Source organism: Perca fluviatilis, chromosome 9, assembly GCF_010015445.1.
Source record: "Perca fluviatilis chromosome 9, GENO_Pfluv_1.0, whole genome shotgun sequence".
In the NCBI taxonomy this organism is placed as follows: Eukaryota; Metazoa; Chordata; class Actinopteri; order Perciformes; family Percidae; genus Perca; species Perca fluviatilis.
Window position 1 is genome coordinate 13,846,861 of NC_053120.1, and position 26,527 is coordinate 13,873,387.

General features: G+C 39.7%; 1 protein-coding gene across 1 annotated transcript in view; it reads left to right on the top strand.

The window, feature by feature from the left end:
- The first annotated feature begins 10,173 nt into the window (after nt 1-10,173).
- Nucleotides 10,174-26,527, top strand: part of hmcn1 (hemicentin 1) — a 90,946-nt gene continuing 74,592 nt past the window's right edge. The window contains exons 1-2 of the mRNA XM_039811693.1: nt 10,174-10,730; nt 26,054-26,124. Coding sequence (XP_039667627.1) covers nt 10,475-10,730; nt 26,054-26,124 — 327 coding nt within the window. The 5' untranslated portion in view covers nt 10,174-10,474. The remainder of the gene's footprint in view (nt 10,731-26,053; nt 26,125-26,527) is intronic.

The window sequence follows — 26,527 nt, forward strand, 5'->3', positions numbered from 1 at the left end:
CTACAGGAAGCTAGCACATTTAGCTTGTGATTTTGTTAGTGCTATAGCTTTCTTCCAGAACATAGAAAATTACCATACATATATGGAAAATTACAAGCAGGTAACCTCATTTTAAAACAAATAGAGTAAAACACAATTGTCATATTTTATAGCAACAACTTGGGAACCACAGAGCTAGTTCACGTTGCTGTCCATTCATTTTCTATTGTGAATGTATATTATTTTGACTGACAGGGATACTTGTTTGTATCACTCTTGTTTTTGAATCATATGAAAACTCTGTTGCTGGTAATGTAACATCATCTCAGTAGCCTAAATGGTTTGCAATTGTTCCATTTCAGGCTTAGATACATATGTTCAAACTTCAAACATGGATATGTTAATAACTGAAGGAGGTATGCAAGCAACCCAAAATAAAAAAAATAAAAGCTTATATAAATATAAATTTAATGTGCATATCAATCGTTTTTCCCTGAATGTGTATGATGTTACTCATAGTTTGATCAATTCTGTGACAAAAAGTATTGTTGTTATGATTCCACTAATACACGTAGAGTATTAGAATAAAGCACTACAAAATGGCAGACACTAAATTAGAGAACAATTTTTCTTTGCACAGAGCAACAATTCTGTGGAGAGGCTGTAGGAAAATATTTGGTCAAACTAACAATTAAAGCTAATTATTAAAGGAAGAGAGATGTTCCATGTGCGAGCTTGTTTATTAAGTTCCTGTTCAATTGTAAAAAAACTGTATTTTCAAACATGCAGACTTAGGATTTTCAAACATATGTAAGATAAACATTGATGAGTCAGCTTCCTCAAGGCCATGGGAAGTGAGACTTACTCTATTTTTTGACTGATGCTTCCTTGTGAGGCAGTGGCAGTTTGGAGACATTATGTTCCCCACAGTGTAATGTTCCCCTACATACAAACACGTAAATGTCTATGCACACACAGTATGTCTGATGCACACAAAAATGCCTTCTGTCAGGAGAAAACATAGTGGACTGTGAAAGACTTTATTGTCAGAAAATCCATTGTGATTGTGGTAGAAGTTCCTTGAGTGGGATAAGGTCAGGAAAATGTTTTGAGAAAAGGGTTGTATGGGAAGAGATAAAGTCTGCTTTCCCGTGATCTAGTGCACATGTGTGTCTACTTATTGTTTTGTATCTTGTGTGTGTGAATGAGAATTTAGCTGCCTACACACAGGTGCGTGAGTTTACGTAAAAAGGAGAGAAAGAGACAAAGCGATAGTCAACCAGACTGAGAAAGATTATTGATTATTGCATAATACAGCCATTTGTAGTGCTTGTCCTCCCACCCTCCGTCTCCCTTTTCTCTAAGCTTTTACTTTATTTTCTACAACTTAAATCCCTTCTCCCTTTCCATCATCCCTCCATCCCTCTCTAATTTGATCATTTATGGCACAGCACTTTATTGTTGTCATTATTTGCCGATTTGTCCTTGATATTCCACTGTTCTTTTGTCCCTTGATTTCCACAGAAACTCTCTATTGCACACACATGCTCGCTAAAATGGGAAAAAGGAAGGAAGACATGGAAACATGTTGGCGAAAGGAAAAAGTGAAATGACATCAGCAATAATGGTAAGAAGGATACAAGGAAGGGAATGGGATGGAGACAGATAGATACATAGATAGATAGTGGAGAGTATCAGAAAATATCAGACAGTTCCTCAGTTTTCTCTTCTTCTCTTGTGCATGCTGCAGACAAATTGGCACACAGATAATAGCCAGTTGCCACAGTTTGATTGGTCCATTTAGCAGAGAGGTAAAGGGGGAAATCTGTAATAACCATGATAGAAACAGTCAATGACCCACATTTTTCTGCACAGACGTAATAGCTACAGTAGTATGTCGCATTGGCAGTACCATATCCTCCTAACAGCTTTGGTATTACTGTGTGTCCATTTCCGCTGTGGGATTATACTTGGTGGATTTGTGTTTTTTTTTTTCTGACAAATCCACTGTCCCCAGAAAGCAGCAGTGACTGAGCTTCACAAAAGCCTGGGTTCGCTTTTTTGCCAAACACGCATGCACACAGACAGGCAGGCAGGCAGACACACACACACACACACACACACATGGTGTAAAACTCCTTACATCATCCTTATATTTCAAAACCACAATGGTGTCAATATGAAAATGTGGTTTATTTTTATCTTTTCACCAAAACCTGTGTAGTTGTCGATGGAGGTCATGTTCTTTTTTGGGGGGGGGGGCTTAATCATGCATTTATCTTACTTGGCCTGTTAGCAGTAGTTGCATAATTATGGCCATGGCAACTAAGGCAGTGACAGCTGCAGTGAATTGGGACAAACAGGTGCCTTTTCCAATGTAAACGAGCCTTTAGACCTTGCTGTAGGTCACGAGTCATGTTGTTGCTAACAAGTTTATTGTAGAGTTTTCTCTGATTCTCTCACTCTTATTCTCTGTATCTCACTTTCACTTTCTGACACGCCCATACACTGCTTACAGTACATGCACACACACACACACACACACACACACACACACACACACACACACACACACACACACACATACACGCACACCGTTCTCGCAGAGTCTGTGTTCACAGTCAGTGAAAAACCAAAGCCTGAATGAACTATAATTATGTCATCAGCATTAACAGTAGCTTTGAAGGGAGGAATGTGCAGGGCAAATGCAGTAGCACCAGAGTAAATAGAGTGACAGAGAGAGATGCAGTCTAGCCAGATCCAGTCAGATCTGAGTCTGACAGAGAAAGAAAATCTTCTTTTTTTACTCATCTGTCTTTTCCATTATCAACCGACTACACTTGAGTTAAAAACGCAGTCTGTCTTAAAGGAACACGCCGACTTATTGGGAATTTATTCACCGTAACCCCCAGAGTAAGACAAGACCATACATACCCTTCTCATCTCCGTGCGTGCTGTAATGCTGTCTGACGGCTCCAGCATTAGCTTAGCCCAGCACAGATCCTGCAGGTAACTGGTTCCAACTAGCCTACTGCTCCGAATTGTGACAAAAGTGACAAAATAACGCCAACATGTTCCTGTTTACATGTTGTGATTTGTAGAGTCACAGCGTCTCATGTTACGTTGTTTTTTTGTACACGCTGTCACTCTACAAATCACAACATGTAAATAGGAACATGTTGGTGTTATTTTGTCACTTATTCTGAGCTGTAGGATTACTGGAACCATTCACCTGCCTGTTCTGTGATGGGCTGATGCCGCTGGATCCGTCAGACAGCCTTACAGCATGCACAGAGATGAGAAGGGTATGTACCGACTTGTCTAACTCTGGGGGTTACAGTGAATAAGCTAAATTCCCAATAAGTCGGCGTGTTCCTTTAACTCTTCAGAAGTCAGATGACCTAAATTATCAGTGGTTTGTGCCTTAAAGTTACAGATGGTAGAAGCCACATACTGAATGAAATGTCACATCACATTTTTTAATACTTAAAAAAAAAAATGTTTACAGTCTACTCTCCTTCTCTGTACTTTCACTCTTTTTTCATCCTTTACAAACAAACTCCTGATAAACTCCTGATAAAAATAGCCAAGGAACAAAGCAATGTTTTCAAACCCCATTGTGTGTGACTGACGTCTGAGTGGGTGAGAGAGAGGATCAGAGAGTCAGAGAATGGGGACAATTGTTTGTGCACACAAATGTTGGTATTCGCGTGGTTACCCATGTTTAAACTGTACAGTGTGTGTTTATGAAAGTGGAAGACCCAGAGTGTGAGAGAGAGATAAAAAGAAAAGAATGGAGAGGGATTACAAAGGATATGTTGGTGTGCACAACCAGTGAGCCTTATTGGCCAGATGAGTTGTGTTCCCTACAAAAGAGTGATTTTCCCGAGATGAGAGGCAGTAAACCCAGGGATTAAGTCTGTTGGGCAACAGAGCACTAGGCCCCAGGACGGGCTTTCTGCTTGGCTTACTGGAGGAATGGAGCCCATGTGTCATGTGGCTCATGTTTGTGAGCTAGAGTCATGCTTGTCCTGTAAGGCTGCATTAATGAGGCAGTAATTTGCACTTTACCAGCTAGCCTTTAGAAAACTACCAACATATGCAGAAACACACACTCACATTGGGGAAAGAAACAGCGTAATGTGGTTCACCTGGCATATACAGCTGGATTATCTCACAAAATGATCACAGACATATGCAGAGCAGCTCACACTAAGAACACACACACCTTTTCTAGCACTTTCTCCCATCATGGGTATTTTAGAAAACGATTGAGAAAAAAAAAAAAAAAAAAAAAAAAAAAAAAAAAAGAGAGCAGGGAATAAAAGAGGATGTGACTGCTAGAGGCAGAGAACAGGGCAGACATGAAAGTTCTTCTTGCTTTCAATGACTTTGTCTATTGTCAGCACATTATCTTTATTGTGCAACCAATACATTATTTCATGTATAATAAAGACAGAAAAAAAGACTGCAAAGTGTAATTTCTATTTTTTAGAAGTGCATGGTGGTCAACGTGCATATGTTGATTGGTGTCATTGGTTTGGGGGAAAGGAGTGTCTCCACTGAAGGTGTTGATGTGTTGTGTTTATAATGTTGCTGACATGTGTATGTGTTTTTCTAGATATCCTGCTGCTCACCATATTTCCTTTTCTAAGGATAATTAAAGTGGAACTTGAACTTGTACTTTTCCCTTCCTAGCCTGAAAAATAATGATGAAATCCTCAGGGAAGCTGAATTGTTCTTTAGAGAAAATAGGCTTCTTTCCTCTTCCACCTTTTTTTTGTAAGTGTAGAGTCACAGTGGGGTTTGTGACAAAAAATTGTCATTCTCCATTTCCTTGTCTCTTCACTGTATTATCCAAAAACTACCGGTAGACGAAGAAGAAAGTTAGTCTCGTGTAAGTTTGCGAAACCTTGGTTTGTTGCACAAAGAAAAAGGAAGTTATACAACTGTAATGTCAAGTCCATCGAATTAGTTGGTTTTGTCAGGTTTGGTAACTCTTTGGGGAAACTGCCTCAAGCCAGTGTATTCCCGCCGAGTCATCAAACCTTTCTTAAACAAACCAGTCCTGGATCATTTTGCTTTTTGAATGACAAGTGACACAGTGTTTTCCCCAGTACCTGGATTAGCAGCCACAGGAAGACAACCTAAAAACCTAAGCAGAAGTACGTACAATTCATAGTACAAGTCATAATAAAATTAAACCGAAAACCAGTCAAACAAGACAGTAATCTGTGATGTCATTGTGAGTCAAATTGTGGAGCTGGTGCAATGAAGTAATACCCGTGCCTATTAACTAAGTAAGTAAGTAAATCATTGATTCATTGTCTTTGGATAGAGCTGTGGTAGCCTTGGTGGTTGCCTTGGGACAGTGCTTGTGCCAGTGAACAAATATCCTGTTGGTACAATCTTTTCAAGTTCTACAATATTGATTAGAAAGTAAATATATTAGATACAGCAATTTCTTATTTTAAACAGAATATTGGAGGAATGAATGCCAAATGAAAATTGTAATTGGGTATTTTGCTACCAGTTGATCTAAATACCTTGCTGTAATGATGAATGATTGATCTTGTTCTTGATTGTCTTCTTTCTACTTAATCATTTACACTTTTCTAGTCAAAAGGTCAAGGAGGTTCATTTAAATGTGTACCAGATTACCTGGGTTGGGATAAAGAAATATACCACCTTCAACTGAACTCAAACAACTTCACCCTTCCACTCCTGATAATTAATCTCTTCACTTTGGCAGAATTTAATCTGTTTACCATGAAAACAAGCAATATGTAGCTGTATCAGACATATTCAGCTTGTGTGTGTTTGACAGTAGATATACTTTTCATACAGTCCTTTATACGCTTCCTGCGGTCTGAGATTACCAGTACCTCTCCACCTTGTTTGTGGATTTACTTTATTTCAACAAACCTACTTCTGCAGATTGCCTTTTGATGAGTGTATCATATTACTGGTTTGCCCATAGTAGAAAGAAATGATACTGTGCAAATAAAATTATGTGAAATGAGTTTGCGAGAGCGTGAACAATCCCTTTATTATTTTTTCTTGTATGAACGTGTTAGGAACAGGATGCACCTCCAACAGTTTTCCTTGAACAAGACATGGTTTATTTATTTTGAGAAATGTGTTGCGTAATCACTGCCTGCATGCTAGATTTGTCATGGTGCATTTTATAAAAGCTTTAGCCTCCCTATTTGTTTGCCATGCAAAATTCTCATCAGCAGATGCTCTCTTCCTACATCCCCTGAGTGTGTTTTGGTTAGTGAGGTTTGGATTCTTATTTGAATGTTTCCGTGCAACTTTCCATCCACATCCTTCAGTCCTTCAAGACCTGGTCAAATTACCTATGAAAAAAGTCAGACACTTCCCTTGCCAATGCCAATCATTTTACATAGTCATTCATCCTTTTTATATGCTCAATCTCTTTACCTTTAATGGTCTGTTATTTTATATTGCCCTGATCTCACTTATTCAGTTTTAGGGCCCTGCAACAACAGCAATATCAGATATTAGTGGTGTACTGGCTCCCCCTAGTGACAAACTATGCTAATTGGTTGCAGTTTACAACAATTGTTGTTGATTTTATTTTTAAAGATTTTTTTTGGGGCATTGTAGGCATTTATTTTTATAGGACAGCTTAGACTTGAAAGAGGAGAGCGAGGGGGAATGACATGCATCAAAGGGTCGCAGGTCAGAGTTGAACCCACAGCCACTGCATTGAGGAGTGAACCTCTATATATGGGTGCATGCTCTACCAGGTGAACTACCCAGCTGCCCCTATGGAGAGCATTTTAATAATAGATTTATGAGAAAGATTTTTATTTTTCCACACAGTTATTATTAATACAATGATGATACCAATGTTGTTCTGGTGGCCTAGACATACAAACTGGAAAGTAAATAAGAATGAAGATATTGATGCCTCACAGACAATTCATAATCAGGTAGTACTGTCAGTTCCAAACAATGATCTATCTTACTTACCAGGAAATCATTCCGTTTTGGCCTGTGGATGTGACATTACTGGTTAGATTTAAGGTTTCTATTCTTTGGTGCAAAGGTATGCCAAACCCATCAGAAATATTTAGAATATTTTACACAGTTTTCACAGAACTATTTAGGGCAAATAACATATGGTAAAGGCAAAAAAAAGTATTTTGTACTTACAGATGTGCATGAACAGTCTCTCAGACCTCTCTTGTGCTATTTCTCATACACAGAAGAACCCTGCAACTTGAATACAGTTGAACTTTGAATTAACATCCATCATAACTCTAACACAACCATCACATTTCTGATATTCATCAGCAGTTGCTCGTTGGTGCTTAAACTTCAAACAGATATGGATTGAAATAAGATGTTAAATTACCAGGACAACTTCCCAGCCAAAGAGCCCTTTTCCATACTGACACTGCTTTGGTTTCAGGGTGCTGATATCATAGACTGTAATATATATATATATATATATATATATATATATAATTTTTACAGTCTATGGCTGGTATAGACCTTTTTACAGCAGACATTTTGACTTGAATTATGGCAACATTTTATTTAGCCATAATTTAGCATGACATTTAGTATGCATAATAGACCTTTCTCACAGCATACATTAAGAACAGGTGTTACTAATAACATATAACAACAGCTCCATTCTATTTAAGTGTCCCAGTGAGAGGGGCAGTGAGCCAGCATGCACAATACCAGGACCCTGAAATCCAAGCAGCTAAATGGAATTCAGCTATCATTAATTTGATTATTTACACCTGGTGCTTTTCCCACTGTGTAAGGTCAAAATGTTTTCTGTGAAAAAGGCTCATAGCATGGCTATACTTGGAACACCTAAATTGTGTGGCGCTGTCGTTAATCTTGTTAATAACACCTGTGCTTTTTTAACAAGTCAAAATGTCAGCTGTGAAAAAATGCCAATGATTTATGCTCTCAAAAAACCTAAGGCTGATCAAATCTTACTTGATAAGTACTTGTAGGTGTAGGATGAACCCCAGCCTTAAAACTGGTCAGGAGGTTGTAGTATCCCCTGTTTACTGTTGGCTAACCTTCAAAGGGTCCCAAAAATAAATCTAAGGGGTCGTCTTTGTGAAAAATTAGATAATTTGAACAGTTATTGACATTAAACCATGTGAGAAGTTTAAAGGTCCCATGACATGGTGCTCTTTGGATGCTTTTATATAGGCCTTAGTGGTCCCCTAATACTGTATCTGAAGTCTCTTTCCCGAAATTCAGCCTTAGTGCAGAATTACAGCCAATAGAGCCAGTCCTACAATGAGCTTTCCTTAGTATGTGCCATTTCTGTGTCTATAGCTATTGAGGAGGAGAGGGGGCGGGGGGAGGGGCAAGGTGGAGGGTGGGGGTGTGGCCTTGACAAACTACCACCTTGCTCGTTTGAAAGCCATGATGTCTCTCTCTCATGGATGGGCCAAATTCTCTGGGCGGGCAAAGCAGAGAAAGGGGAGGTAACCTTGCTCCTTATGACCTCATAAGGAGAAGATTCCAGATCGGCCCATCTGAGCTTTCATTTTCTCAAAGGCAGAGTAGGATACCCAGGGCTCGGTTTACACCTATCGCCAATTCTAGCCACTGGGGAGCCATAGGCAGGCTGGGGGAACTCATATTAATGTTAAAAAACCTCATAAAGTGAAATGTTCATGCCATGGGACCTTTAAATGTCTCTTTGGAGGAACAACTCATAGACATCAGAAACATGGCAAGGAGCCCACACTAGACATTACTATATTATTAGAGGTCAGTCTTTTACTCTGTTGCACTGTTTTAAATTGTAATGTGCTTTATTTATAAGATAAGATAAGATAAACTTTATTAATCCTGCACTGGGGTAATTCCTGTGCTACAGCAGCTCAAAAGAAGAAAAAAAATGTACACACATCAGAGTAGTAAGTAGACATAGGCGAAAAAATATACATTATGTATAAAAATCAGAAAAAATTTAATTAGCTATAATAGTAATAATAATAATAGTAATAAATCAAACATATTTACACAATAAACAAGACAGTAAACACAGATATACAGATGAGTAAGGTGCGGATGAATATAAATGAAATATTGCAAGTTGTAGGTGACACAGAGTAATAAATAATAAAGTGTAGTGCAGAATATTGTCCAGTGATGTCTCGTATTGCAGACACATTTAGCAGTGCTACATTATGATGTTGTATTAAAGAGTCTGACTGCTGCTGGAATGAAGGACCTGCGGTAGCGCTCCTTCTTGGACTGAGGGTGCAGCAGTCTGCTGCTGAAGGAGCTGCTCAGGGAACTCACAGTCTCACGTAGGGGGTGAGAGGTGTTGCCCATGATTGATGCCAGCCTGGCTAACATCCTCCTCTCCCCCACCTCCTCTATGGTGTCCAGAGGGCAGACCAGAACAGGGGAATTATGTATAATTTAAACCCATTGATTATTAGTTATTTACTTCCATGTTTCACTTTTTCTTTTTCACTCATGCAAAACTCTTTGCTAATGTTGATGCAGATTGTTATTGTTGGTGTTGTGTTTTGCCACCTTTTAAAAAAAAAAAAACTTACAAAATATCTCCTATCAAGACTTTTTAACGATAGTGGTGTAGACATCTATTCCTATTAAAACTCTTTAGTATACTGTCCATCGCACACTACATGAAAAATGTCCTTTATGTTGTAGGCAATTGATTGTGAGGTCAAACTACAACCGCCAGGTGGCGGTAGAGAGCTAAAAATCACCGAAGAGCTGCTTTTTGATTGTCCTTGTCTCATACCAGCTTGTCTCATGCATAGGATCAGCATTTTAAACTATTGCTTTCTTTCTGTCCGAGTTTGATGATTCACAATAGTTCGACATTAATTGCACTTCTGATAATTTGCATGTAATCGCTTCAGATCCCTAATTGGTTCTCGAAACAAAAATCAATGAGAGCTGCAACACAACAAGTGCATTAATGGCATGCAAATCCAACAACAATACACATTTATGACCCTATATGGGATCACGGGAAACATGGCAGCCGGCACTGCAGCTCTTTGTGTAACGCCGTAAAGTAAATTATACGCACACCCGGTGCCTCGAAGTCACCCAAAACATCTCGTCCAATCAGAGCACCGCGATTCGGCATGGGGTAGTCTGCGCCTTGAAGACTTTCTGCCCAGCTGAGAGGTGGTCTTTGTATGACAGAGCTGAACAAGGGCTCCTGACTCTGCAGACAACAGACGACAGGCACTGCTGCAGCTGCTGGGAACGCAGATCAGTTCACAGAGAAGTGAGTGGCTGCGACTTGTGCGCACACAAACTGCAGAGATTCCTCCATTTATTCCGTTGATGTTGTACCCTTTGTAAGTTGTTCTAAAGACGTTCCAGTCCATTTTTAAGAGCCCGATGTCTCTTCCTTTATTTCGAGACTCACCCTGAGGTTTAACTGGCGAGAACAAAATACTCAAGAACTTTGCTTGAGAAGCATCTTGGATCCGAAATGGGCAGCAGGTTGGTGTGGTTGTCCCTTGCGCTGTCAGTGGCGTTTTCCGCCGGGCAAGACACAGGGACCGGGACCACAAAGGAGGACATCCCGGAGGGCGCATCCACCCTGGCATTCGTCTTTGATGTAACCGGCTCCATGTACGACGACCTGGTTCAGGTCATCGAGGGCGCGTCCAAGATTTTGGAAACATCCCTGAACAGACCACAGAAAAGTCTGTATAACTTTGCCTTGGTCCCCTTCCATGATCCAGGTAATGTAATGAAAGCATGTGGAGTGAAAGTCTAATTCTACAGTGGTCACTTTTTTACGCATGACATTTTTGTTTTAGCTTTCTTTGTAATATATGTCTGCACACGTTTGGGATTATTTGGAGTTTACTCTCTGCTGTGACGACAAAAGCACACAGAAAAGTGAGAAATGTAATAGTTTGTTCACAATCCGCCCTTTGAATGCGTAATGTCCCTCACACCTCCAGAGGAGGGACTCTGGGGGATTTTGTCTCTGCGCACAGATGTTCAGCCTGACGGTCACTATCATTAGCATTCCGCCAGGGTTAGTGTGTGGCGTTAGGTTTGCAATGCAACTTGATGATTATCATCACCCCTGGGTGCTCTCTCATTCTGAACAGCTAATAATGCCCAGACAGTATATCATTGGGCTATATAACAGTAACACTGGCATGTACAGTAGGTCAGAGGTGCATGGCGCACTGTCATGGAAAAATAAGAAGTTCTATATAATTAATGTTAAATAACCTGGACTCATTTGATTTGAGTCCTCCTTGGCTCCTCCTTATTGTAGTATGGTGATGAAAACAATGTACATTCAATGTAACTTACATTAGTTGTATCACTAGTTATATCACTTTCAAGTAAAATGCATCTTTACCATCACAACCACATTATAGAAGTTGACGTATAAAGTTTAAAAGTTTTGTTGATGTAAAGACTTTTTGTACACATTCTAAAGTCCCTGTAATTACTATTTTCTGAGAAGGAGGAGAGGTCACTTACCTGCTTGCAAAAGCACCATCAAAGGCTGCTGTGATGCCATGTGAAGGGGGTTTGTGTGCTGATTCGGAGGTGAGACGTGTTAAATGTCCACCTGTGAAAAAATACTCTATCAAAAGCAAGAGCAGACAGAGACAGTTAGCGGCAGAAATGACAGAGGGAAAATCAGAGTGTGTGTTGCACTCAGTAGCAAACCTTTTTTTAGGGTACTACCTATTTCAAACATTTCTTACGATAGACTCTTTTGTAGTATTTGGGTAGTATCCTGCAACATGTGCTTCCCCCTCGCTACTTCATGATATATATATAAAATTCAAGTGAAGTATATTTTAAACATATATATATATATATATATGTTTAAAATATACTTCACTTGAATACACGTAACTGCAGAGAGAAAGAACGAGATGAATCGACGGAGGTGATCTGTGTGTTGAAGAGACAGATTCCTTTTCCAGATGTTTGCTCTCCTCTGCTAAATTTCAGCATGTCACAAATTCTTATGAAGCTCAATTCCTCCATCACAGTCTGTGCCTAGAATAATAATTATATTCAAGGAAGAAATATGCTCCGTATACACAAGTGTAATAAATGATGAATTTATTATTGTGCGCTTCAGGGGGGGAAGTAAATCTTAGATCGTTAGCAGATGATAAAAGAGCTGGGATGCATTGTATCTTGGACAAAGCAGTGATAGTGAAGGAATTATGGGATTACAACCTGTGTCCAATTTCAACGATTGATTAATAGCAAATGTTACTACTATACTGTCACTGGGAAGTAATTATACAATTCTCCTCCTACAGTAAACCGAAACTGCAACAGCTTGATTCAGAAATTCGGTGTTGACTTCTCTTTGTGTTTGTCCCTCACCAGCAAGTGACGTTCGTTTGCTTCTTAAAATGTTTACGAGGATGTCAGAATGTGTTCTCCAACCCACCCCCCCACCGAGAATAGAGGAATGATTAGCAGAGCACACTGCAAGCAGGGCTGGCTTAACATTTCTCCAAATGTTGTTCTACCCCTGCCTCACTTTTTGTCCTTCTCTGTCAATATCCCAGATCCTCAGAGAGAATCAGCTTTGTTTTCATAAGAACTTTTATTCTGGGTTTGTTTCGTTCTGACACTGATCCATTTTCTCTATCCGACCCAGTGCGATAACACAGTCCCTCCTGTTTGATTTGGCTCTTTTTAAATCAGAGGCCGGAGCTTCCCCTTTATTTACACTGCAATCTGACACGGTAAACATTAGAGTGTGTGTTTGTGTATCTTTGTTTCTCTCGGCCTGTGTGTGTGTGTGTCTGTGTGTGCTTGTCTGTGTGCGTGAAGCGAGAGTGTCAGGAGGATGCCTGGATATTGGGGTCAGGCTTGTGTGGGAAGATCAGTCAGGAAGCCTCCCCCCCTTCCTCCATCCTGCAGGGAAAGAAAGAAAGAAAGCAAGAGGATATTTTACAAGTCATTTTACTGAGGCACAGGGGTTGTGTATTTAGCACTACAGTCTGAAAACACTTTAATAAAACAGTGGAACGTTTATCATTTCATACCGAGGTTGCTTTTGAAAATAACATTCACTTTATCAGAGAACTCCCTTTAAAATACCGTCCTAATAACAGCTGTAAACATGAACATCTCTCTTAAGTAGCTACAGTCCAGAGAACAGTGACATCATTAAGGAATCCAGTCTTAGGCTGGTGGAGTCAAAGGTGTATTGCAAGCAGACTCTCTGAGAGTCTTTGAGAGTTTACAGCCAAATAAACTTCATTTCACAACACTCCTACCATTACCAAGCCAGGACATGTAGCATTTATCCCAGAATTAATGTTAGATTGTGGAGTTTTCCAATTAACCATATAAAAAAGACACAATGTGTGAATAATGTGCTCTAAGAGTGGGTGTGCTGTGCACATGTCCACAGATTTGTTTTCTGTGTCCTCAGAGATCCTACGTTCTTCATGGCTCTGCTGACGTCCCTACTTACATGCTCGTCCTTGTAAATACTACCTTGCTGTGAGGAGGTGTGTTTGTGTGCCCTGTACATGCTCGTGTCAGGGTTTAATTAGCTGAGTTTGAGATGGGTCAGAACCCAGTGCCTTGGGTTAGCGACACTTTTTTGTTGCATTAGCTGTGCACTCCAGCATAACGGATTTCAAATGGAACAATAAGGTTATCATTCATAATAACCTTATTGCTCCATTTGAAATCCTTAAACTTCATTAAAGTCATTATATTTAATGTTTGGTTGCGAAGCCTTTGCAGTCAGTAAAGGTTTGGACCCTTTCCAGGATGCAATCAATCACTGATGTCTTGAAATTGTGCCGTCTTCAATTATTAGTTTGCTTGTTTTGATTTTTGTTCTTCTACATTGTCCTATGCATGGTAACCGTAAAATTGTGGTCCTTTTTCAGCTTTGCTCTGAAGCAGTGACGCAGTGGTGCTCGTGCACATCCGTGTGTAGGTCGGAGCCCCGAGGGCAGGGGGAGTGGTTGGACGGAGCCTGAGGAGATGCTACTTTCAGATCTTGCTAGCTTTTCAACATAACCAACTATGCCTTTAACAGATATCTGCATATGAACACCGATAAATAATCAATCAGACAGTGACAGCTTCTGTTTTAAGTATTTGTTTCAGCTATGAGTTCTGTAGATCGGTTACGCTGAGTTAATGGCCTGCCTTGCTACCTTTTTCTAGCCAATTAACTTAAGTTAGAAGGAGATGGCCCAAAGCTCTGGGTGTGGAGTGATGAGAGGAGGTGACGGGATAGCTTCTACCTCCTCTGCATGATCAAAGGCACTCATCTCAGGGCTCCCTTTGTTGGTGTTCAGCGTCCTTTTCCACCATCCCCTTTTCCCTTTGTTTCCTTCTTTCCAGAGCAGCAGTTTTTTGTCTGAACCGACCCGCCCGTGTGAGATTACAAGGAGTCTGCGTTTAGCTGGACAGAGTCAATAATGATGCTATTAGGCAGGAATGCCATAAGAGAGAGGTGGAGGTTTTTGGAGAATTAGAGGAGGAGAGAGGAGTGTGGTGGACTACAGTGTGTGTTGTTGTGTTTCATGTTCAAATAGACCTGCCCTGGAATATTAAAATGGCCTTTAATTTTTAGGACTGTACATGCACCTTCTGAAGTGCCCCGTGGTGCTCTTAGCACAATAATTTTAACTCTATTTAGCTTTGTAATCGGTGCTCAGAGGTTGTCCCCCTTTCATCTTAAAAGGCAGCACATACCTGAGGGCTGCTAGGGACGCTTTAAATGTCAATTTCTGTTCCCTGTTTACAAATGTGTATGTATGACAGCATTAGAGAGTCCGAGGTGCTTAGAAAAGTCACAGGTAGCTGACCTTTGAATGCAGTGGTTGACATGAATGACCCATGTGTCAAACGTTTCCCTCCAGGCTTTGAAATTTGTTTTTCAACCTCTGTTGAATTCTAAACCTCATCCTGAGGTCCTGAGGGTTCCTGTGCCCTGGTCATGACCTTAAGGGCTCTTTGACATCACTGTCTGGGCTCTTATTAATATCCTCTTGACCTTTTGTTCCTGGTTTTTTGTTTGTGAACCAGCATTTTCGGGTAACTGTCTGAGCATGGAGGTGTAAATGTTGGACAGGCTGCAGTAGTGAAAAAGTAGAAAAACTGACTTGGGAAGTTTAGATGACACGTAGCTATAGGGGTGAAGACATGATGCTTCATGGCTGGAAGTGAGTTAGGGCTTAAAGTAGAAAGAAAGGAAGAATGGTAAGAGTGTATGCAATAAAACTAAATATGTTTTTCATCTCCCCAGACTGTGGAAGTTAATTATGTGACAGAATAATGTAATGATGGAGGCTTTAGGAATGGTTTGCACATTCATCTGAATGAGGCCACTCTGTTGGCACAACATCGGTGCCAACACTGAGGGCACTAGCAAAAACATTAAACCTGGCTCAACTTTTACCGCAATGCAATATGATGTCATCCAAGACGATTGCAAGCATACGGTACATCCCGGGTTGATTACTCTATAATGTGAATGCTGTATTTCTACTGTTTACCTTGTGACCAAAGATAGAATGATTGTTACCATGGTAAATTTCCAGACTTCCTGTCTCATAGTGTTGTAAACCGTTTGCATTTCGTTGTCTCACCGGTATCTTGATACAACACACCACCAACTCAGCCCTTTGCATTTTTTCTGAACGCCCAACTTAATATCTTACTGAACGTAGTATGATTATTTAAATGTAAAGGAGTCAACAATGTACTAAATATTTTATTTGGACCCTGTAAACCCTATGTCCCCTTAAGCTTGTGGTCCAGTTGTCAAGCTTAGAGTATAATTTGCCCAATTAAAATGTATCTGCATCGAAAGAGAGAGAGAGAGTGTTATTTAAGATGACAAGTTAAAAAAAGAACAGTCTTTTGAAGGCAGTTTACTATGTCACAAATGCCCGTTTTGCTGCATGTCTGAGATGTGTTTTCCCTTTCCTTGGGCAGGCATGTTTACCTGACCTATCCCTAACTCTTACCATGTGTCCACAGCATAAGCAGCCAGTCACTCCAAGTCCATTCATCTAGGAGAGCTGAGCACCCGAGGCAAGTCAGGTGATTTTGATAACAGCTGCCACTGGTTGCCATATGTTGGCAGGGAGCACCTTTTAAATGCTGTTCTTGCAGTTGTGTCCACTGCTTTGCAGTGGCTAGAGAAGGCTTAAGTCACATAAAACGTTAATCCTAACCCATTTCAAATAAAGTTGTGACCAACATACTGACCCATTTTTCATGCCTTTACAACAAATGTTTGGGTCCTCTTTCAAAATCGCTACCCTGGAATCCAAGTGGATAGTTTCCAGCTTCTCATTGCAGACATGCAGACATACATACACTATATTGTATTTTAGTATTTGCCAGTCAGCATTTTTAGTGCCTTATTACTCATGATAATAATAAGCAGGACCTCAGTGCTTTTAAGGTTGCCCCTTTAATGAGGGCTTTCCTCAAAACAGTGTTTTTATAGTCAGTTTAGACTCTCCAGATCGATGTCTAGACAATATTATTAAGAATGCATTTTTCCTAGCACGGATTCATTTGATTTCATTGTTTTACGTCAGACTTTTAGGGTCTGGAGGACTCATTTGGAACACATTAGATTTGCGTCCATATAGAACTGGTGCCAGAGTTGAACATTCCCATGGTTTGGTATGGCATGACCTCATTTTCTTTACTGTGTAAGCTGTTTATGTACATTTTAGTTGAAACATATGTAAAGTTTCAGCAGCTTGGCGAGTGTGTTCGGAGTGACATTTACTGCCAAACCATTAATACTAGAGTGATATGCTCCTTGCCATAGAAACAGAGAGAGGACATATTTTTTGAATTATTCCGTCTTATGCCGCATGAAGGCATTTATTTGAGCTGGATGAACCTCGAACACATGCCATGTACATCGTGAATATGCAGGACAGGAGGATAGGAGGGGTACAGCCTGTCTCTTGATTTTGTGGCCAAACTTAATTTTCCTTTTTTCGTACAGATTTGAATCTGTAAAGCTGCAATTATCAATTCAGTAGCTCATTGTGACAAACCGACAGAGAATTATCTGTGAAGTGAACAGTGAAGCGTTAAACTGCTAAAGAGATATTTCAGATATATTCCAGATATTTCCCTCAGCAGTTAGTCTAGACCAAAACAAAGGTAAAAAGAATGTGAATATTGGACTTACGTATGTCAGTTTGTCAGAGACACAACTCCAAATGAATGTTGACTGTTTGCTAACACGTTCACCGCTTTACGAGGTGATAATATGTCTGTGTTGTTGCCAAAAAAGTCAATTATTGTTGCGTTAATTAAATTCTGTCTACTGGGCCAGCTTTATTATACTGGAATAGACCAAGGAGGGCATAACTTCCTTGTAAAACTTTAATGATCTTTTTATCACAGGACAATTAGGTGTAACATGAGGACGTTTTCAGTGACAGGATGTACTAGATGAGTTCATGGGTCACTGTGGAAGAAGTCTCGTCAGTTTCGGCTCAGTGAGCCAAATCTTTGTGACGCTTACTGTTTAATTGCCTTTTTGCAGGTATATTCTTATAATTTTTTAGGTCTTCTCATCCTCATATTTCTCTCTTCCAGAAAAACCTGAATTATTTACTGAAAGGCTGCACAACTTGTGACATGTGTATGTGTCTGCGCTAGAGGAAAGGACATATAGAAGCAAGGGATAGAAGTAAAAATGAAACAACAAGGCATCTAAGAATTTTGATTGACATGGAGGCCTGTGTGGTTTTTAATTGTAGCAAAAAGTGTTTTGGGAATTTGAATTACAGGCTGCAAGGCTGAAGGTCAGTCTGTCAGTGCCCTCTGCCCCTGCCTCTGAGGGGTGTGTGTTGGGGGAAGTCATGTATCATGAAGACCCCCTCAGAACAGCGTTTCCCAACGTTTTCTTTGCCATAGCCCACTTTCTATGTTCCAAAAATCCCTGGGCACTCCATAAAGCATTTGCAAATTACAAAATACACATTTAACTTTGTTAATTCCCTATAAATATAGTATAATTCTGTCTGAAACCCGAGCTTGCTTGTTGATGAACCTGGTATTCTGTGTCAACCTGATGACAAGCACATGCTGGGCTCATGGTCAACTGTTATGGAAACCTGAAAAGACTCAAATAATCTACTTTGTTTTCCATATAACCATTTATAACTTTAATTTTAAATTTTCACAACACATCTAAGCAGTTCTGAAGGCACTTTTGTGGCACACTGGTTGAAAATCAGGGCCTCAGACATCTGAGTGTGCATCTGTGTGTGGTCGGCCGTGCTGATCTGCTCAGCACGCACAATTAGAATTTCCTCAGTAAAACAAGAAAAGGCCCACAAAACAGAAAACACCACCCAGTCACTTTTGAGCTCTTTGGGATTACACCATCACTCATGAAATACTTGGTCATGAGCTTAACCGTTTTGTGGTTGTAGTATTGAGGTTGTTGCCATTTATTTTAAAGCCTTTACTTCATTTTTGAGGCAAGTTAATGCAATTAAAAGGCCACACTTAATTGTAAAGGTAATTTTTTTTCTGAGAGTGAATCATAGAGTCAGCCTCAGCCAAGTCTCAGGGTTTTGGCCTGTATTTCTACAATGGAGACCATATGTAGAAACATCACAGCGTTCTCTGTGTGTTTACTGCCCGTGCCAGTTTTTGCCCTTTCAATGAGAGGCATTTAGAGGCTTTACAGAGACAACACTACCTGATGCCTCTCTAAGCCACGGCTTTGTCTTTTTCATCCTCTTCTCCAGCCCTCCTCATTCTTAATATGTTGTCAAGGCAATAGAATGATCATCTGTCTGACCTCTTCGCTGTGATGCATTAGGGTTAAGGGATATGTTGCACAACACAACACATCAGGGGTGGGGGCAGTCTTGTAAGCAGTTTGGATTCGTAAGATGTCGTTTTATTGATGCAAAGGTGTCACCACCAGGACTCATGACCATGATTTGTATGTTTTTGAGTTTTACATTTTTCACAGGTGAAGATGATGAAAACATTACTTATTGCAAATAAGTGAGGACTGTGTAAAATCCAAGTAATCTCAAAATATACCTTCATTGCCTACATAAAGTTGTATTCAAAGATTTCAAAGAGAGATAAACTCAAAAGATATTTAACAATACCTGACCTAGGATGTCAGATTGTTAACAGACTGGAGTGTCATGCTTCAATAAAGCGTCAGAAAAGTCTAGATTGTTGAATTGGATGTTTGTTATGTGAAATATCTGCTTTCAAAAACTGCTGTGGCATACTTGGCTCAAAAAACTAAATCCTTATTGAGGTTTTTTTCTACAGTACAGTGAACTACAACTCTAGTCTAAACTTAACTAGTACTAAAAAATAAAAAAAATTAAAAAATTCTGAAATAGCATATAAGCTAAACTAATGTGCTCCAGATGGATTTATGTAAAGATTACTCAGTCCAGACCCTTCACAGAGTTCAGTAGCATGTTTATCAGTCTGTAAAGGTCAAAAGTCAACCTGAAGACAGTTTGTTTATATATCTCTATATATATATATACACAGTATATATATATATATATATATATATATTTATATACAGTATATATAAATTATAACTCATTCCTCCTTGTGGTTCTTTTCTTTGAATACCGTAGAGGAGCAAATACGTCTCATCTCTACCCCAGTCACCAAGTCAGTTTTATGTAAACAGCCATTTATACATGTCCCAACATGAAAAAAATCATACTCAACATCTCTATTGTTGTCAGACACTTTTTTATCAATAAATTATTCACTTCCTTTTGCCTTCTTCCTTCCACATTAAGTTTGTGTTCTTCTCTTGTTGCTGGTATTCAGACACAAAGTCTAGGCGGACACCCAACCATGCAGACAAGATTACATTCAACACTCTCTTTTATGTTTTTCTTTGTAGAAATTTGCAGCTCCACACATCACATTGAGTCATATAGAGCTTGTAGTGAGAAGGCTCTGACTGTCGACATGTGATAATGTTTATATGAATCCTAAAGAAAAGACATCTTTGTTGGTTCCACTCTGATTGCCTCCACCCTTTCCAAAACCAGATGTAAATGGAGCATTCAAAATATGCAGTTAACAAGTTGAAATTATCATTCAATTCCCAAACTTTACTGCCTATTATGTTTGAGTTAATGACGTCACCACAAATTTTTATGAAGATCACCGGGTGATAATAGCACTCAGATGGCCGTGTTGAGATATTTTGCAATCTTTGGACGACCACAACAGTTTTTTTCCTCAGATAATTTTAATGAGATACTGCTGTCAGGGGCAAATAAAAAGGATGGTGGAGGTTAACATGTATGCACAGGCCAAAACCGTGCAGGTACATTATTATGATTTTATAAAGTAAAATAATGGTAGTTTGTGGAGCATACCTCACCAAAATCACATCTCAACAATTAACATTACATATTGCCTGTTCAGGTCATTTTATATTATTTAGCATATCAAATGAACAGTATCATGTTGACTTTACTTTAAAAACCCTTAAGTCACTTGTAGGGAAATGACACACTGTTTTCACTATACCTTGTTCACCACGACCTGTGCTATGTGTCACCTGCTGTTTAAATTTGTACTTAAATAAAAAAAGTTGGAAAACAAAACCATTAAGTCAGACGTTTTATAGAATTACTTTAACCCTATTTCTGCTTTCTTGGAAAGAGGACAGTGACAGGAAAAAATAGGCAGAGACAGAACATGAAAAGCAGCATTTCTTTCTTCAGCATTTCATTGTCTGATATTTCTTTTAACACGTATACACAGTATAGTAAATACACTTAAACATATACACACACAGGAAGAAGATATCCATTTACTGCAAGGTCACCATATTTCTTTGGTTGCATTAATGGCCACACCACAAACCACACATCCCCACGCATGCATGCACGCACACACACACACACACACACACACACACACACACAGTCACACACGCACTCGCGCGCACACACACGTGGCACACACTTAATTAAGACTTACCCTCGGGTTGCATCCTCTTCTGTGTTCTGTCTCCGGCACCAGTTATCCAGTGGAATTGATGACTGGTGGAGGGTTCAGAGCTGTCTGTCTCTGGAACACGCTCCCCCATCAGGCCATGCATCTGGGAGGGATTACATGCCTGTGTGTGGTGTGTTCATCAGTCGGGTCTCACTATATGTTTATGTGCGAAAGGCTGTGTGTGATCATTTGAACTCATGAGTGCCATTATTAGGGATCTGTGGATTTGTGGCGCATCGTCCCGAGAAACATCCAATTGCGTCGAGAGAAATGAAACAAGAGAGGCAGCGGTGCAGCTAGCAGAGTTTAGCTGCCTGGTGGTCCCGCTCTCTCACTCTGTTGGTTGTGGGAAGAAGTTTCCATCACAAATTCAAGTTTGTGGTGGTTTGAAATCAAGCCTGTCGTCAGCTCTGTCGCCCTGGGCTAAACCTTACTCATTAGATGGCAGCTGGTGATGTCAGGCAGGTTAAAAAATGCAGTTTAAAAGAGCAAGGGTAAGGAAGAAAATAGGGAGAAAGAGAAACATACTGTAATAAAGGACAGAAAGAAAATGTAGTGAAGAAACATTAAAAAAAAGATGAGATTGAGCATGGATTTTGCAGCCTCGTAACCAAGAAGCGTCCTTCAATCCTGAGGAAAGAGTAAAAGGAGAGATTTTGAAAACATTCAGTTTACATCAAGCCAAAATGTGATCTTTTTATGGTCTTTGATGTATTAGGGAGAATATACCTGACAGTAGATGTGACAGGAAATGAAAATTTGTAAACCGTACCCTGTCCACGTTGGAAGCAGTACTTGCTCCTTAAATTACCTTCCTGCTAAGCTACATTTGAATACTTTATTTGTTGAATTTATTTCAAACGTCATGCTGCTAGAAGAGGAAGATAAAATTAAAATGTCTTTGAGTTCGGCTCAGCGTGGTGAAAGAACACATTTCTGATCTGGCACCATTACAAGTGTGGCTATTGTTCTGTAGAAGTGAGGAGATGGACAACACCAGAAATATCGACTGCATTTTACATAAATGGAGATTATTATCCCATAAGAGAAAAAGAGGAATTAAAAAGAAAACGAGGGAATAAAAAGTTAACAATGAATAATAAATAAATAATAAAAAATGGACGAAAAGGACAGCAATTGCAAAAGAAAGAATGTTAACAATTAAGTGCCGCACATTGTTTGCATGCAGTGTACTCAGACCTTTTTTTTTTGTTTTGTTGCCTATTCCCAAGAGAGACTTAGCATATGTGCACACTCTAATAATAATGATGGCTGCTCATACTGAGGCAATTACAGAGCACTATTTTGTTTACCTTTTATCCACCGCATATGTGCATTAATTTATATGAGTGTAAATGGACTTGCATGCCTTACCTACCTATGCATTTGCAAACATGTTTGCTCCATTGCATGCAGTATACTGTATATAGTGCTGGTCACTTTCTTCACTGAGGCACACTAATTGCACCGTGTGCTGTTTCACATGTGTTTTCTCAGTGGGGCTGATTAAGTGAATTATGCCTCATAGCTGACGGTCAGGATGACAGCCACTGTTTTCCTGGCAGATTTTACCCTGAGTCAGCAGAATGACAGAAAGCTGTGTCTGTTTATGGCCTCGGTTGCTGTTAAGTGCTGTAACAGCTACATGTTGTGTAACCTGTTGGATATTTTTGGATGGGAAAAGCCATAGACCTGATCTTTATTTAAGTAAATAACTTATACCAGTAACATACGGTGGCTCATTAAACTAGTTTGATAAACTGGGCACTTAGGGCACATTGCATTAATAAGAATCTTGAACCATCAATGAACCGGTGGCTGTAAATAGGAAAAAGAACATAACCCTTTGTGACTGTGTTGCTGCTGGTATTGATAAACAGAAGGTTCAGTTTAGGGGTTCCTCAGTTGTTGTTCACTGCACTGGTTTTATGGAGCTTTGTGATTATTTTTTTATAAACCAGAGTAATTGTGAGTTAGGAACATCCTGTTCTTTGCCTTCATGAATAAAAAAATGACAGTAAGTGGGCGTAAATAAGTAAATTGGGCAGCATGGTGGCTAGCACTGTGGCCTCACAGCAAGAAGCTTCTGGGTTCGAATCCAGGTCGTTCTGGGCTTTTCTGTGTGGAGTTTTTATGTTCTCCCTGTGTTTGCGTGGGTTTCCTCCAGGTGCTCCTGTTACCCCCACCTTCAAAAAACATGTACTAGGTTCTCCCTTGATCAAGGCACTGGCTCAGATCTGGAGTTGGTCCACGAGAGCTGTAAATGGCTGCCCACTGCTTCCTTGAGGGATGGGTTAAATGCAGAGAACGAATTTCGCTACATGCACAGTATGTGTATGTGACAATAAAGTACCTTTAAAAATATGTGATCACTGCTACTGCTATATAAACTCTCCACTGTGGCAGAAGGTCTTGTAGGCACAGAGCATATAAAGAGCACAACTTTCCAAAGTGCCAAATCATATCGTGGTCACAACTTTAAAGTAATGTCAGTACAGTGACTCTTTCAATTGTCTGTAGCAGCTTGTGAAGCTCTCCTGTCTTATGTATTGCTGCCAAAATTCAGAATGTATTTGGTTGGAAGACATTAACGGCTGTGACCTTTCAATGCATTGGCCTTGAAATTCCTTGCTGGTGATGTTGTAAGGAAAGAGAAACTCACTTTGCAATGAATGCATGAGTGATTCCCAGCAAATTACTTTAAGCCTGAATGTCAGCGGAGGTGAAACTGAGTTTGTCATTGGACAGTTGCCCAGTTCCATCCCATTAGAATTTCTGTGCATGTTTAGGTTTGCACGTTATTTGCAGTTGCATGCTTTTATAGCCGGCATTATGGATGAGTGCTGTAAGAATATCAAGGTTGTTTTGATCATTTATTTCAAGTCCACTTGTGTCAACAACTTACACAATAGATACAAAAAAAGAGGATGAGACGCAGACCTTTATCTTGATTTGTTTTGGTTTTGGTCATTTTCTCTCTTTTGTTACTCCTTCCTGTCAGACTTTACAGACTTTTGAGTTCATTCACTTGGTGATGTTCATGCCACTTACAGTATGTGCTCCGTGTTGAAACTATTTCCTGTGTGGCAGCCTATGGCCTGCCTTGAGATTTCCCTTAAATGTGTTGTCATTTAAGGGGTTAGCATCCTATGTCCTCAAACATGTTTTATTTATAATATTCAGGTGGTAAATGAGGAAAATTGCTTTGTTCCAGTGAGTTGTCGAAAATTAATTTGTCCATTTGGTTAAAAAGGTTCTGATATTTTGTGCAGGGAAGGAACCATTGGTTTGACTCTTCAGACCTGCAGGGAAATGTGTTTTTGGAAATGAAGATGTAATGATTTCCCTTCCCTTAACCACAATTCATATGGTGCGCTTGGGCAAGGCACTTAACCCCCATTAGTTCTAGTGGACTGCTGGAGCTGGGAAGCTTCCAGGCATGGATGTTCTTTGGTGTTAGACTTTGGTGCTGGCAATGAAAAGCACAGATTAGGTTTATGTTGTCTCGTGCTGTTTAGATTTCATGAGTTTCATTTTTCACAGTGCTGGTGCAAAGACAGTGGCAGTGGTTAGGATCACCATAGCCAAACTAGTCTAAAGAATACTTACAACAGCCATGGGAACTTCTCCCATAAGGAACGGGATGTCAGCTTTTCCATCTCTGAAAAGTTTGGCTCGAGATACATGTTCCGTTCAGAGCAGCCAGACACATTTCCATGTTAGTTTTAAAAAGCGTCTCTGATCGCTGTAAATGTTCCTTCGCTCCACCTTGAGGATTTACATGGATGCCAAAATCTGGGTCATTTGGAAAAAGGCTTCATGCTTCTTTGTGTATCTTATAGAAATTGAAAGATCTTGTGGAGTGCTTTTCAAGAAGAAATGTAAGGTAATGCTGGTTGCGAAGAAAAGAAAAGAAAATGCTTCTGATTCCTCATTGTATGCAGTGTAAAGTTATGTCAAACTCAAAAACCTTAAATGTTTTACTTTACAAAATCACTTGAAACAGAAAGAGAATAGAAAGTCCTTGATGATAATTATGTTTGAGAAGTCTCGTCACTGCGCTAAATTTGGGCCCTGACTTCTAGACAAAGTATAAGACTGTTGTAAAGCAGTTCAATCAGTAACTTTTTCAAAAGTCAGGGATCCTTTGTAATTATCCTCTCTTCAACAAGGGAAACCTTTTTTTACAATATGCTTGCATTTGCAAAACTGCAGTGTGTGTGTGTGTGTGTGCCCGGTTTTTGCAGTCCCTCATCAGGCTCATTCCACAGCACAGCTGCAGTGGCTGAAGTCACCCAGTTTTGACTCAAGAAGGGGCTTAGGCACATTAACAGCTAGAACAAAGTAAGCTGAGAAACAGCAGTGACTACCAACACTGGCAGAGGTGGTGCTCGACTTTCATGGTACAGTTAAAAACTTGGTCCAACTTCAGCCAAATCCTAAGCAGACATTGACACAGGAACATTACAATAACCGAATTATAAAGTATTTTGTCTGCAACCAAAGAAGAGCCAGTAACACAAGGAATGGCAGTGAGGATTGTTACGATTGGTCAATTAATCAATTAGCCTGACTGACTTCTAGTATATCTAGATTAAATTCTGGTTCATGACATGTAGACGAAACCAGCTTTTGTGCATCAGTGACAGAATGAATTGGAAGTCTTTCAGAGCTCACATCTTATCAGTACACCTTCAAATTTTCATCATCATTATATCTGTCTTGAGAAACATTTTAAGACTATAATTCCAAGCTTCCTTGTCATTCCTTTTGTTTTTTTTTCTTTATTATCCGTCAATCTTTATGTCAAGTATCTTGCTCACATTTCCTCCTCTCCCTTTCTCTGTTGGTTAAATATATCTCCTTTCCTGAACTTTTTCCTCATTGCAATTCATATCGTGACATTATAATCTGGACATCCGTGCAAATCTGCCAAAAGCAACATTTGGCTAAGGAAAAGAATTTAAGAAACAAAAAATGCTTCAGCCTGTGGCCCTATTAATCACAGAACCTCTTTCTGTTGTTTCTGTTGCAGAGATTGGACCCATAACAATCACAACAGACCCCAAGAAGTTCCAGTATGAGCTAAGGGAGCTGTACGTTCAGGTGGGTTCAAAGATCACAATCATCAAACCTAGGAAACAGCAGCAGTAGCCCTTATGCTGTAGCATTAGCAAAATGTCATCTGGCCTTGATAAAAGTGGCAGACTGTGGTCATACCAGACATCTGGGTGGGAACATTTGCTAGCCGATTAAGGCCGTCTGTTGGGTCAGTCTACATTGGATGATGAGAAGAAGTTTTAAACAATGGTTTATTTTTCTTTACTTTTAGAAGAGACGTGCCATTACTGTTCCCTGTTTTAGTGGGGTTTCATCCTTCATATAATGTAGCTAGGGGTTCTAACACTCATGGCTTTGGTCATATGGTGACCTTTACTGATGAAAAAAATCTTCATCCCGTATTTATTTGACTTCCTGCACCATTACAAACAAATGTATAAACAAAAAC